Source organism: Typopeltis vanoorti, chromosome 23, assembly GCF_054136105.1.
Source record: "Typopeltis vanoorti isolate ZY-2024b chromosome 23, IOZ_Tvanoo_1.0, whole genome shotgun sequence".
In the NCBI taxonomy this organism is placed as follows: domain Eukaryota; kingdom Metazoa; phylum Arthropoda; class Arachnida; order Uropygi; family Thelyphonidae; genus Typopeltis; species Typopeltis vanoorti.
In genome coordinates, this window is record NC_143571.1 from 91,044,952 (window position 1) to 91,058,913 (window position 13,962).

General features: G+C 33.9%; 1 protein-coding gene across 1 annotated transcript in view; it reads left to right on the forward strand.

Moving 5' to 3' along the window:
- The window catches only part of LOC150094053 (prefoldin subunit 2-like), a 43,564-nt gene extending 30,330 nt beyond the window's left edge, over positions 1-13,234 (forward strand). The window contains exon 3 of the mRNA XM_090412748.1: positions 11,790-13,234. Within this exon, the coding sequence (XP_090268874.1) occupies positions 11,790-11,972 (183 nt within the window). The 3' untranslated portion in view covers positions 11,973-13,234. The remainder of the gene's footprint in view (positions 1-11,789) is intronic.
- The last annotated feature ends 728 nt before the right edge of the window (positions 13,235-13,962 follow it).

Consider the following 13,962-nt stretch of genomic DNA (forward strand, 5'->3'; position numbering starts at 1 on the left):
GTTTTTTTTTGTGTGTTGGAGAGATGGGGGTGAGTGGTGGGGTAGCATGCAATATTTTATCTATTTTGTGGGTGTTGTAGCCATTGGCCAAGAAAGTATTGTGAAGATAGTTGAGTTCTGTAGAAACATCTGCATTGTTAAAACAAATAGTGCTGACTATGTGTAGGTATTTCAAGAATTCCATATTGTTTAGCAGGTTACTATACTTTGCAAAGAAAAATCTACAAACAGATTAATAGTGCTGCAAGATTTTCCCTCCCTTTTGCAAACTTTTGCATGGATCACTTTTAAGAACAAAGTACTTGCCAAAGCTACTTTCAGACCCTTGGTGCAGTATTTTATTAATGTGTTTGCTATTTGACCCCATAGACAAGACACTTCGGATTCTTTTGTAACTTATTTTAACAGCCAACATCCTAAATTTTCTTCACATTAGGAAATCATCCAATAACTGTTTGTCTTTTCTTAATGCATTAGTCACTTGCCTTTCTGATGGCTCACTGTCTTTTTCCATTTATAGAAGGACAGCATGCTCAGGAAGATATATACATAAACAATCACATCCTCATCCAGTCCAACAGTATGGAATTCTCAAATGCTTGCACATAGAGCCAGGACTGTTTGTTCTAATGCTGCAGCCCTTTCCATAGAACTCAACTATCTTTGCAATACTTTCTTAGTATTGCAAAGTATTTTATTTTATGTAGTATTTTATTTTGTTTCTGCAAAATAAAATACATGTCCCCCTACTTCTTCCTAACCAAACACAAAAACAAAACACCACTATTCCTATTCCATATATCAGAAGTACATCTGAAAGGATAGTCAAAATACTAATAAAATATAACCTTCACACCATATATCAAATGAGCAACTTTAGTCCACTCTCCTAAGGACAAGCTTCATGCCCTAGCACATCCTGGAGTGTTTTGTAAAAGTTCCCTGTGACTTAGTCTACTATGGACAGCCAAGAAATTCTGTTAACATGTTTCTCAGAACATGAGAATTACATTTGCTACTGTTATTATTGCAAGTCAGAACTGGCATACCATGCATTGGATACCCTTTCACATGGGATTAATTGGAGGAAAACCAGTGTGCTTTTATAGGAGTTGTTACAGATCAGAGAAACTGTTTTTTAAATTCTCTGAAGCACTCTTCTTACTTTCAGTTGTTCAAAAAAAAAGAAAAAGTGAACAGATTCCTCCTCCTTTTACCTTCTTATCTAGACGTGGCACTGATATGTGATGCTTTTCATGTGGGTTAGATTAAAAAAGAAAATCATCTTGCCAGTACAAATCCTTTTGACATTCAAGGTCGTATCCTATATATCTACATACTATACACCATTTCTCCCATACACAATCTTCTTACTAACTCACTTATATCATACAGCTCTCTCTCCTTTCATACTATGGCAATGGGCTCACATTCTTTACTGTTTTACTTTACATCACCTCACTTAACAACTCTTACATCTTCTCTCATATCATACTTTTCTCCTTTCAAGTCATTTGTTCTGACCATTCAAGGTCACATTGTATGTTGTTGTCGAGTCCATTGAAGAGCTTCTAGTAGAGCTTTTCTCTAGGGTTGTCAATTTTCTGTAGAGCAGCAGCAATTGCTGGACAAGAATAAATATAGACAGGTGTTAGTTCAACTCCTGGACAGTTTTTGCATGTTTCATAGCTCCTAACCATCTGGCTGAATTTTCATGCCTTTAAAATGTTCCATCCTTAGTCTGGTGATGATTGTGGTTATTTCTCTATTTTCATTAATTTCACTGATTTCATTCTTCTTCTTGATTTTACCAATCTTATTTTGGCGACAGCATTAGCATCAGTTAGTGATAGTGGGTGTAATTTTTGAGGTAAGTATCTTGCTTCTTTAGCTAGTCTGTCTGCTCTTTCATTGTCTTTAATATTTATATGGGCTGGTATCCATTGCAGGTGCAGTTCTTATTTTTCAAATTTAAGGTAGTTAGTAGTTCATGAATTTCCTGTATGAGATTTGTTTTTCCATTTTTGAATGCCATTTTCCAATTTTTAATGCAGATTTTGAGTCACTGTAGATGGTTTTTATAACTGGATTTGAGAGCTGTTTTTATGGCTGTTAATTCACAAGTGAAGCTTGAAGCTATTTTGCCAGCTTTGGTTTTGATTTGCATTTCCTCGCCTCCAGGTAGAGTTAGAAAAACCTCTGAACCTCCTTGGTTGAGTGCTTCATCAGATGATCCATCAGTGTAGGCAGTGACATGGTTTGGATTGTTTAAGTGATGTATAGTGTCAAGTCCTTCTCTTTTATTTTCTTGCTAGGAATCCTTTTTTGAACAGGGTTCAAAATTTAAGTTTATCATTGTGTTTTTTTGGTAGAATAGTGGAAAAGAATGGATAGGTGCTCTAAGTCAATCTATTTTCTAATTTCATAATCATATTGCAACGTAGATAACCTCTTTAATCTTGATTTTCTTGTCCAGGCAAGATGTGATCCTGTTGGTGGCTCCTGATTCTGTTAGTGAATTTAACTGTGGAGAGTTTTCTTCTGTCTTCTAGTATATGAGCCCACCCTTGTTGAGCTTTTAAATTATTTGTGGATGAGACTGCATCTATAATTTTTGCTGCTCTTGATTGTACTCTGTCAAGTTTTTCTTTTGAACTAGTAGAAGCTAGAGCCCAGATCGAGGCATATTTCATAGTGGGTCGTATGAGTGCTGTATATGTAGTTTTGATTGTCTTTGGTTTTGCACCCCACTTTGTAACACAAAGCCTTTTGATGATATTAAGCTTTTTAAGAGCTTTATTGAATATATATGTAATATGAGTTGTAAATCTCAGTTCAGTATGTAGGGTTAGGCCCAAGTGTCTTGGAGAGACTGTTTTTTCTATTTTGATATTATATATTTTGATTTGGGGGTTGTAATTGTGTCTATTTTTTTTAATCAGTGGAGAAGATACTCAGTTGTGTTTTTTGTGGGTTTATCTGTAGTTTAAGTTCCTTTGCCCATTTTTCGAAGTCTTTTATTGAATTATTTAAGATTTTCAGATTGTTGAGGATTACTGCCAGATTGCTATATCTGCATAGCATGCTATTTTTGTGTCATTTATTATGTGAGGATGGATATTGTTCATATAGATGAGAAATAGGAGTGGGCTTAAAACAGAACCTTGTGGGACTCCAGCCCAAGTTCGATGCATGTTGGAATAAATTCCATTAACTTTCATTTTGTACATGTGTTGAGACCTGTATGCAGTTTGGTAGAAGTTGATCTTGTTTTCTAAGAGCCAATTCATAAGTCTGGTATGTATTATTCTTTCGTTTGGTTTGCAGAGAGTGCTAGTCAAAGCTATTGGTATGTATCTTTTATAGTCACTAGAGGTTTTGTTAGGTTTTAGTAAGGATATAATGACTGATGTTTTCCAGATTTTTGGTAGTTTACCTGCATTCCAAGAAGTGTTAAATATCTTCAGAAGGTTTGGCTATTTTCCCCATGTTTTTAATCATCTGTCCAAAGATAAGATCAATTCTGGATGATTTGTCAGGGTCTATTTGATTAATTGCTTTTATAATTTCTGCCATCGTGAGGTCCTGAGTAAAGATGTCTTCAGAACGATTGGTCTGGATTGCATTAGCAGATGCTTTTCAATTTTCCTGCACTTTTGTCTTCTTTGTTGTATTGCAGCTTGCTTGCATGCATTAGAGTAATGTTTGACTAGTAAATTTGCCATCTGTTTGTTCATTGCTGCTGTATTGGTTCCTAAGGAGACTGTTTGAAGAGTGATCAGTATTTGGAAGTGTTGCATTGTTTAACAATTTGATGTTCCAGTGTTGTATCTGGTATATTTTCTTGTATCTAGTCTATTGCAGAACTGTTCCCACTTTTTTTTTTTTTTTTTTTTTTTTTTTCAGTTAGAAATTTCATCTTCTATATTTTGAGTTTGGGGTGCTAAATTTTCAAAGCTGTATAACTGAGAGGAAACCTCCACATAGCCTTTAAAGGAATGTGGAGAACCGACCAGGGCTTCTGAATGTCCAATCCTTACCTTCTCGTGGTGCACCCTGTTGGGTATCTACCTGAATACTGAACGAACAAGGATGGGCTGGCAATTTGGGATTTAGCCAACCAAATTGTATTCTTATTGGCTTAAATCAATATACAAAATTTCATGCTGGCTGGGGCATCACCCAGTTACACAAGGTCCCCGTTGTTTTCTCCAGGGAACCAGGATGAACAGCAAAAAGTCAGCTACTGGAACAAATCTGAAAGCACACCTCAAGTCAACATCACCAGAGTTACAAATCGATACTATCAACATAAGAAGCCTGAATGGCAAAGAAATGGAGCTAGCTGAGGAATTAGATAAGTACCAGATCGACATAATAGGGGTGACTGAAACAAAAAAGACAAAAATTGGTGAGATCTTTTTGAGCAATAAATACAAAATGTTATATTCAGGCAATAACAATCAAGGAAAAGAAGGAGTAGCCATAATATTCAACACAAAATACGAGGCTAATCTTCTTGAATGGCAGGCAGTCTCAAGTAGAGTGATGTGGGCAAATGTGAGAATGGGGAACTGGACAATAAGACTTATTTGTGTCTGTGGTCCCACAAAAGGTTCTACTAAGGTAGAAGTGGAGGAATTTTTTGAGGCTTTAGAAAAAGCAACTGACGCAATGAAAAATGAAAAGTTGGTCCTTGTTGGGGATCTAAATAGCAGAGTAGGCAATGATTGTCAGACGTACAAAAATATTTTTGGAAAATTTGGAGAAAAGAGCAAAGCTAATAATAATGTTAAATACCTGTTGGATTTCTGCTCAGGACATGGACTGATTATTACTAACATCATGTTCCAACATAAAAATGTACACAAATTCACATGTAGAGAAGAGACAAGAAATAAGAAAAACAACATTGACTACATTATTGTTGATAGTGATGTTTTCTCCCTGGTTCAAGACACTAGAGTGTACAGAGGATTTGAAATTGGAAGTGATCACTATTTAGTCTTGAGCAGGATAAAACTGAATTTCGTATTGAAAAGAATAACATGTAAGAAAGTGTTAAAGGGAATAAAAGTTGAGCAGTTCTCGGGTGTGAATTGTAGACTAAAATGCACAAAGCTTATTGAAGAAAAAATGAAGAGTTTGAGAACAGGAACCAAACCTTGGAAGTAGCATGTGGTAAGGTTGTCTGCAAGGATAGAAAAATCAGAACTCAATGGTGGACACAGAAGGTTAAAGAGGCAGTGAAGAAAAAGAAGAAAGCATATCAAAATTTCCTGGGAAATAAGTCAGCTTGTGCTTTTAGAGAATACAGAGACAAATGTAAGAAAGCTAAACACTGTGCAAAAATAGCTAAACAAAAGTCATAGGAGGACTTTGGCAAGAACATGGAAAATAAATATCAAGAAGGTGGCAAAATATTCTGGTTGGCGAAGCTTAGAAATGGAGGAAAGAGTGCTGTAAAAGGAGTTAGAGATATGATAAAGGTGACTTGAAAATGGGAGAAAAAGATATGCTTGAAGTATTGAGTAATTACTTTGAAATATAAAACAAGCAGTGATAGCATTGTGATAAAAAAAAAAAAAAAAAAACTCAACAGGCATACAGTCAGGAATACATATTCATACTTGAAGTAGAAAAAGCCATCAAAGGCTTGAAATGTGGAAAGGCAGCAGGAGTAGATGATATTCAACCAGAAATGCTGAAGTATGGTGGTATAAAAGTCTTACACTGGCCTGGACATGGACTTTTAGTATAACTAGAGGAACTGCATGCCAGAATTAAGAATCATCCTATATTGTCTTATATCAGGTGTCATATTCATCTGTCATCTACCTAACATCATACCTTATTCATTCTACCCCTAAAAAAGTAGATAAGTTGGCCATCAAACTAGCATCACATTGTGCTCACCTCAGTTCTCTTGCAAGTAATGGAAAGGTCATTAACACGTTCGCTGCCATGCTCCTCGGGCATAGTTTGTTCCCGCACGCCAAACGCTTTCGCGTCTTCAAGGTCACTACGAGTAATCTCGTAGCCAGCTTATTAGACAGAATTTTGTTTCATATGCCAACTACAAGTAATCTCGTATCACTCCCACCCATATATTACATGTGCTGACGAATGTGTTTATTGTGTCTAGTCTCTAAAAACCTTGAGTTTCGCCATGACCAGTAAAAGAAAACTTACTGATAAAGAATTAGAAGTTTACGCTAATATGAGCGATGATGAATTTAATGAATTCATCATCGCAAATGGAAGGATAAGAGGGAAGTTCTTTCCATTTCAAATATGCACAAATTTTAAATGGTTGAAGCAAAAAATCGGAATGGTAAAATTCAATTAAAACCAAATATCATTAGGGGACTATAATTTGGGTATGTCAGGCATCGATCTTTCTGATCAAATGCTTTCTTACTATTCCCCTTTACAAAAGACATTTAGATGGCCAAAGAAATTGGAAATACCCATTCTTGATATATACATTCAAAATGCGCATAAATTTTATAATATAAGTACTGGAAACGCAATGACTGTGTTAAAATTTAGAGATCAATTTATCTCAGTTTTTGTTGGAATGGATAAGCTTACAGCATCACAGATTATCAGCAGGATTCGAGATCTTCATTATTTGCCACCTACAGAAAAAAATATTTGCCGACAAAGCCATGCCGAGTATGTACACGAAACAATGACGCAAAACTTGTTATTATTGTCCTGTTTGCCAGGAAAAACCACCATTGTGCGTGGAAAATTGTTTTAAAGTGTATCATTCGTAATTTGAATAAATAGGTTTTTATTTTATTGATTTCATTTTATATTTATTGATTTTTATCAGTTTTAAATTGATTTACAAATTACATGTTATACTACGGATTAGCTCGTGCTTGGCATAGGAGGTTGGTAATCGACATAAGAGTATATTCGTAGTTGCCGTCTGAGACACATACATAATATACTATATTTTAGTTGAAATTATTTCCCTTCTATCAAGCCCCCAGACGTGCTCTCCACTTTATTCAGAATCCAAGGGTCCAAATTAAGGTAATTATACTAAGGGTTAACTCGTGTTTGGCATAGGAGGTCGGTAAATAGAGTATACTCGTAGTTGGCTTGTGCAGCTCATATACGAACTACGAGTATATTCGTAGTTGGCAGCGAATGTGTTAATAGCCAACTTCTTCACCACCTGGAGATCTGCCAATTAATTAGAGCTCATAAAGTTTTTATAGCTTGGTTATCATGTAAATTATAATAGACAAGAAATAATATTTTGTTTTAATCTTTAACTTAAGTAAAAACTGTACACGAAGTATCTTCAACTATACTACTTGTATATAGAAGCTTTTGACTTGACATCAATTGCCACTCTATATCCCATAATGCAAAGCACGCTTACTTTTGGATGTGTAATTATTGTTTTAACACTTAATCTGAGCATAAGCAAACAGTATACATGAAATATCTTCACATCTTGGCTATATATATATATATATATATATATATATATATATATATATATATAAAATATTCATTAAGGCTGGTTATATTCCACTGATTCAAGCTGTACCCAAGGGCCTATGAATTGCAGAAATACCTTCTGAATATGAATGCTGTGTCTTACAAAGCAGCCTTTTGCAACTGCCCAGTTTTTAATCCATCTAACTTGAGTGTTTCTAAATGTTTTTTCATTGTTTGGGGGATGGCACCTAAAGCACTTGTTATTATGGGAACTACTTTTGTTTTCTTTTGCCAAATTCATTCAGCTTCGACTTGCAACTCGCAGTACTTTGTAATTTTTTCAGTTTCTTTTTCGTCAATTCGGCTATCTCCTAGTACTGATATTTTGATAAACTCAATATCATTGTTTTCACTTTTTTTCAACCACTGTTATATCAGGTGCATTACATTCCAAGCTTTTGTCAGTCTGGATTTTGAAATCCCAGAGTATTTTAGCTCTTTCATTCTTAATCACCTTTTGCTATAATATGTTTATGCTATAATAGTCTTTAGATACTTTAAACATATACTTTTTTACATAAATGCCAGTGAATTGTCTTAGCTACATTACTGTGCCTTTTACGGTGTGTGCAATATTGCTGCACCCACTTATGTGGTCTGCCGTTTCTTCTTTTTTTTGTACAATCTGCATTTTCTGTCTTCTTGAATTTTTTGTATTTTTACCTTCATAACATTGGTTTTAATGGCCTGTTCTTGTGCTGAAACAATTACCAACTGTTTCTTTCTTTAGTGCTCCATTTCTCAACCATTGCCAGTTCAAGTTGTCAGTGCTGTCCTCTATGCTGTGAAGGTGCTTTCCATGCAATGCCTTATTTCTCCATCCTTCAGTTCTAACTTTTAATTGGTTGGTCTTGTACTCTAATTTTGTCTTTGTGGATTTAAATAAACCCCCTCTCCTTACCTCAATTAGAAATTTTTCTGTGGTTTGTTGCAGATAATCATTCAGATTTCATTTTTTTCAATAACTTGCTTTACTTGTAATAATCCTCTGCCTCCTTTTTTGTGTGATGAATAGAGCCTATCAATGTCACTATGAGGATTGAGGGCATGGTGCATTGTTGTTAATTTTCGAGTTTTTTAGTCTAAATCCTCCAACTCTAGCTGGGTCCATTCAACAATGCCTGCTGAATATCTCAAAACAGGTATTAATTGCTTTTATCAAATTTCCAGTGTTAAGCATTGACTTAAGTTTTCTTAGCTGCCTTATGTATTCTGCTCTAGTTTTTTTCTTTGATCTTATTCAGAATTTCTGATGCTTCAGAAATTCCCAAATATTTGTAGCTATCTTCGAATCTTATTGCCTTGATTTTTTCACCATTGAGCATCTCTATTTCATTCAGATCTTCAAACGTTCCTCTTGTTATTCTAACAGTTGTGCATTTGTCTCACCCAAAATCCATTGATATATCTTGACTGAATATGTACATAGTATTAAGCAGTGATCCAAGTTCATTCTCTGTTTTTGTGCAGTTTGGTAACCATGAGAGTTTTATTTGAAATTCTAGTTAAGGGGATCAATGACAAGATAAACAATAAAGGAGATAATGAATCTCCTTGAAAAGTACCCCTTTTTATGTTTACCTCCCCAATTTCTTCTCTATTCAGAACCAACATTGTTTTCCAATTTTTCATGCTGGTTTGCAAGAATTTTGTATGTTTTTGCTAATACCGAATAGTTCTGTGCAGTTTAAAATCCAACTATGGGGCACTGAATCAAACACTTTTTTATAATCTATCCAAGCCATATGAAGGCTGGTTTTTTTACGTTTTCAATTTTTCAAAATCATTTTGTCATTCAGGAATTGGTCTTTTGTGCCTCTCAAATTTTTGCTGCTAGCTTTTTGTTCAATTGGAAAAAAAGAATTTGCTTTAAGATAGCTGTATATTTTGTCAGTTAGTATGCCTGTGAGTAGCTTAAAAGTTATTGGCAGGCAGGTTATTGGTCAGAAGTTTTCAGGTTTTTCTGCCTTTTTCATTATCCTTTATGATCAAAAACGTTTTCTGTTCTGAGCCACCCTTTACATAAGCAGAGATTGAAGCAATTGATGTGAAGTCAACCTCTACAAATAACTGAGTAGTTAAAATGCTTCTTGCACATACGTTATCTGCTTATTACATGAATGTAATTTCTCATCTATTATAAAGGTTGGTCGATTGGTAGAGCCTCTGCTACTAATGGCTCAGTTAAGTAAGTTTGAGCGCAGTTAGTAGTTGGAAGGGGACCAATCGTTTGATGCTGTTGGCACACTCTCCCTCGATGAGTCTTTGGACTCCCTGGAGGTGTCAAATAATAATAATAATAATTGATAACCAAACCCCAAAAAAACTTTCAACAGCTCTGCTAATCCATAGTATTTTAAATAATATGGTAACATGTGGTAAAAGGAAATAACAATGTTGCATTAAACTTGTGCCTTCTTGGGTCTGTTTCCCCCAGATGAGACCTCACAGGTCAAAGCTGGTCTGTATAGCAACCCTTCTCGTAATGCATAGCAATATAAACATCCAGAAGGAAGTGCGCTTTGTTTTACCTGGGACATAAAACAATCAATTGTAAAGTGGGAATCTACTGTATTCTTGTTTAAAAACACTGCTTCTCTCCTGCATAACTAACACTTTGTGAATCCCAAATCTGCCTAACCTTAGAATATTGTTCTCACATTTCAGGTGATGCATCCAAAATTCATTCAGAATACTTAATTTTTTGTTATTCCCACCCACAAAAGGTTATTTATAAACTTATAGTACATTTTGTATTGTAGATGGGCTAGGGATTTAAATTTTTTATTTATTTTTTTACTTAATCTGGAAATCCTCCTCTAGAGACCAAACATGGAACTTTTTCAAGCCACTTCAGACCTCTAATAAGTGATCAGGTGGTCTCACACCAGGTGATGACTTTTTTTTTCTCAGTTGTATATAATTATATTATTATATACAACTAACATACCTTGTGAATTACTAAAGTAAAGAGCCATTAGGCTTCACTTCGGCAATGTAAAATTATTTATTTATTATTATTATTATTCCTGATACCTCCAAGGAGTCCGAAGACTCATCGCAGGAGGACACCTACTATACAACTGTCTCAACCACTACACCAAACCTCTACTATGAATCATCTCCATCAACATCATCTACCGCCCACCTCCACAACTAGTATTTTTTGTCTGTAAATTGTATGTGTTCTGAAGGGCCAATTTGTCTGTATGCAGGATTAAAAACCCGAGTTTCCAGGAAGAAAAACCCTGTTACCTCCATATGAGATCGGCTAACTCACCTTCAATTGAAATCATCCAGATAAAGATTCTTCCCATCGCGACGAGAATCGAACTTAGGCCTATTCCAATGCCCTGGTATTGAACCATGTGTTTTTGCTTATGCTGCAATCCGCCAAAACTTTTATAGTTTACTATATTCAGCATGAAACTCTTGGTCTATCTTTGAGTTTTTTATTCGGCTTTGCAATAATGTAGGATTTTATATCCCCTTAATTTAAATAAATACCTTGTGAATTTTCCCATGTAATAATAATGAAACTTGGTTCATGCATGAAAGTTGTTTGGTTTTTTTTCTCTAAAACTTTTATGCACATTTTGCTTTTTTCAGTGTGATTCTTATTTTTATCCTACTGAAAACTAAATTCAGATCTCCCTCCTATTTCAAATTCCCTGTACACTCTTGCATCCTGTACCAATCTGAAAATATCACTATCAGTTGTGTATCGCAGTAGGACTTGTCTTTTGTATTTTCACCTTTTATATTGGAACATGTAACTTTTATAGTGACTGTTTGCTATTTTGGTTACTATTAATGATGAGTGATGGATAGAAAAAACTTCTCTACTGTCACCTTTCAGTGGGAACATGAGACCATTGTCTTATTATCCTGTTGTGCAATATATTATACATTGTTCATCTAAGAATCCTACTGACTTATGTGTTTCCCCAATACCATGTATTTTTTATTCTCTGTTACATACTTTGAGGACTTCCAGGATAATGTGATCAGCTGCCAATTAATAGTATGTTCATTTAATGTTTGTATTTATGTGATGTCTATTCTCAGATAATATTGTAACAAAGCCTTACATCTGTAACTACTAGACAAGCAGTGAGAACTTATTATTTTTTTAATTTTTTTTCTTTTTCAGAAGTAATGAGTACAGTTAACATCGTATTTTATATTTATTAGTTTTTGATAATTGTATATTTCACGTATTAATGGCTTTTGTTTTATCTAATTATCATTTTTTTTTATTATAGCTTGCCAAATTTATTGAAACATTGAATCAGCAAATTCAGGTAAAAGGTAAAGAAATTAATGAATATAGAGAAAAATATAACATCCAGTTGAGAGGTGAACCATTGACTTCCCCATCATTACCAAATAAAACAGAATCTACAGCGAAGCCTGCCTCCAGCGTGCTTGTAGAGAACAAATCTTAGCTTTGATTGTTGTCGAACTTTACTTTGTCTCTCCTCCCTACAGTAAATAAACACTATTGCTGATAATTGTCACATTGCTTGGTGAACCCATCATGGTTCAGGAAAATCAAATGCACTCTTTAAGCCTTCATGAAAGTTTTGATATGTATGTGACTTTGCATTTTACTTTTGATATGTATTTCATATATTTATATAACATGATAGCATGACCTTTGGTCTTGTCTGTCTGTTTCGACTGTAGGGTTTGTGCAAGAACAAAAAGTGAAATTCCAGATTTATAACATAATAATATTGCTACTGTGTGAACTGTGGGACAGCTTCTTTTAGAACAAAACACTTGTTTAATACTCACTTGTTATATTTGGCTGATTAAGCTGCACTTTTAAATGACCATTTTTGCATTTTAAGGAATTTCATGTTAGGATAGAGAACAGTATTACTAGCAACTAATTTGTGCAAGCTAGACATAATAGAAAAAATATTGAATTTTTGTAATCTGCATTTTTTTTCCTGTAAGTTCATTATTAAAAAAGATAAGTCTGAAATGGCATTCTTTTAGATTTGTTTAAAAATAATTTGAAATTAGCACATCAAAATAGCATTCACTAATATTAAATTGATGAGGACTGTTTGTGTCATTGTATGTGAATGTTACCACATCTGTCTTGAATTATCTGTAAAGTTTTATCATCTGGATGTAAATTTATCATATCGTTATCAGCTTTAATGTCATAATTTAGAAATATTATATTATCTTTCAGCTTGTTGCAGTTTATCTCCATTGTGTTAAAAAAAAATTCAGTTCAAAATGTACAGATCATTTTAACTGCTTTCATTTCCTCAGCTTTCTGGAAATGCTGTTGCTGAAAAATTTTGCAGAAGTAATTAGCTGTACAGTTGCAGTAAAAAAAAAAATATATATATCTCCTTAATACTTGAGGTTACTGTTTTGTGTCATTACTGAAATGTTAATTGTTCTTCTTTACATTAGAATATATAGATAAAGAATGCAGTGAGAGAGAGAATTTCATTTCGTGTCTTGCAAATTAATGTAGTTACAAGATGTTCACTTATAGCAAACAAGTTGTTTGAATGTTTATTGATTTGCTAAAAATTACAGTATATACATGCATAAAATTAATATAATTTCTAGGATTATTTGATAGCATAACATTGTGTGCTCTTGTGTTAATATGTCTGAGAAATGATATATATCTAACAGATTATAGTGCCTGTTTCTGAATAAATATTATTCTCACATATTTGGTAATTATGATCACAAGGAGGAAATATTTTACTCTGAAATCAATTGCAAATTCCTGTAATCATTCATAGTTGATGCTACTAATACACATTAGGCTACTATTACTTCTAAAATTACATGAGTATTTATTTCTTCTTCAGACGTGTCATCTTTGTTTGGCTTCTAGAATCATTTAAGATAATTTGGATTGGGGGGAGGGTCTGTAGGAAACAGTTGTACAGGAAGTTACTGGTACACTGTTATTAGTAAAGCACTGATTCTGAATGCATTATTTATATAGATATTAGTAAAATTTATTTATTACTACATTTAACATTTTCTGAACTACCATTGTAAATGATGGATTAACCACTGTTCTTCCTGTCAGCTGTGAGTGTTGTACTAGCAGGTGCAGAAGTGCTTATAAATAAAGCAGGTTCTCTTGTCTTTATATTTTAAAATAGAAAACATTTTTTCTTACTGTTAAGTATTTTTATGTACCTTACTTAGTTGATTTCTATACTTATCACACCAAGTTTTAAATATAGAAAAGTTCTGGCTAAATTTTATTAGTCTAGTTGGTTGGAATATCCAGTAATAAATTCATTATACAAATTAGAAAACAACTACTGGCTTAAAGTAAAACTTCAGTTTAATATAAACCAAAATAATCACTTGACTTTTGACCTTCACATTAAGGTCATCATCTGGAATATACACATATATACAAAGAAACTATGGGTCTGA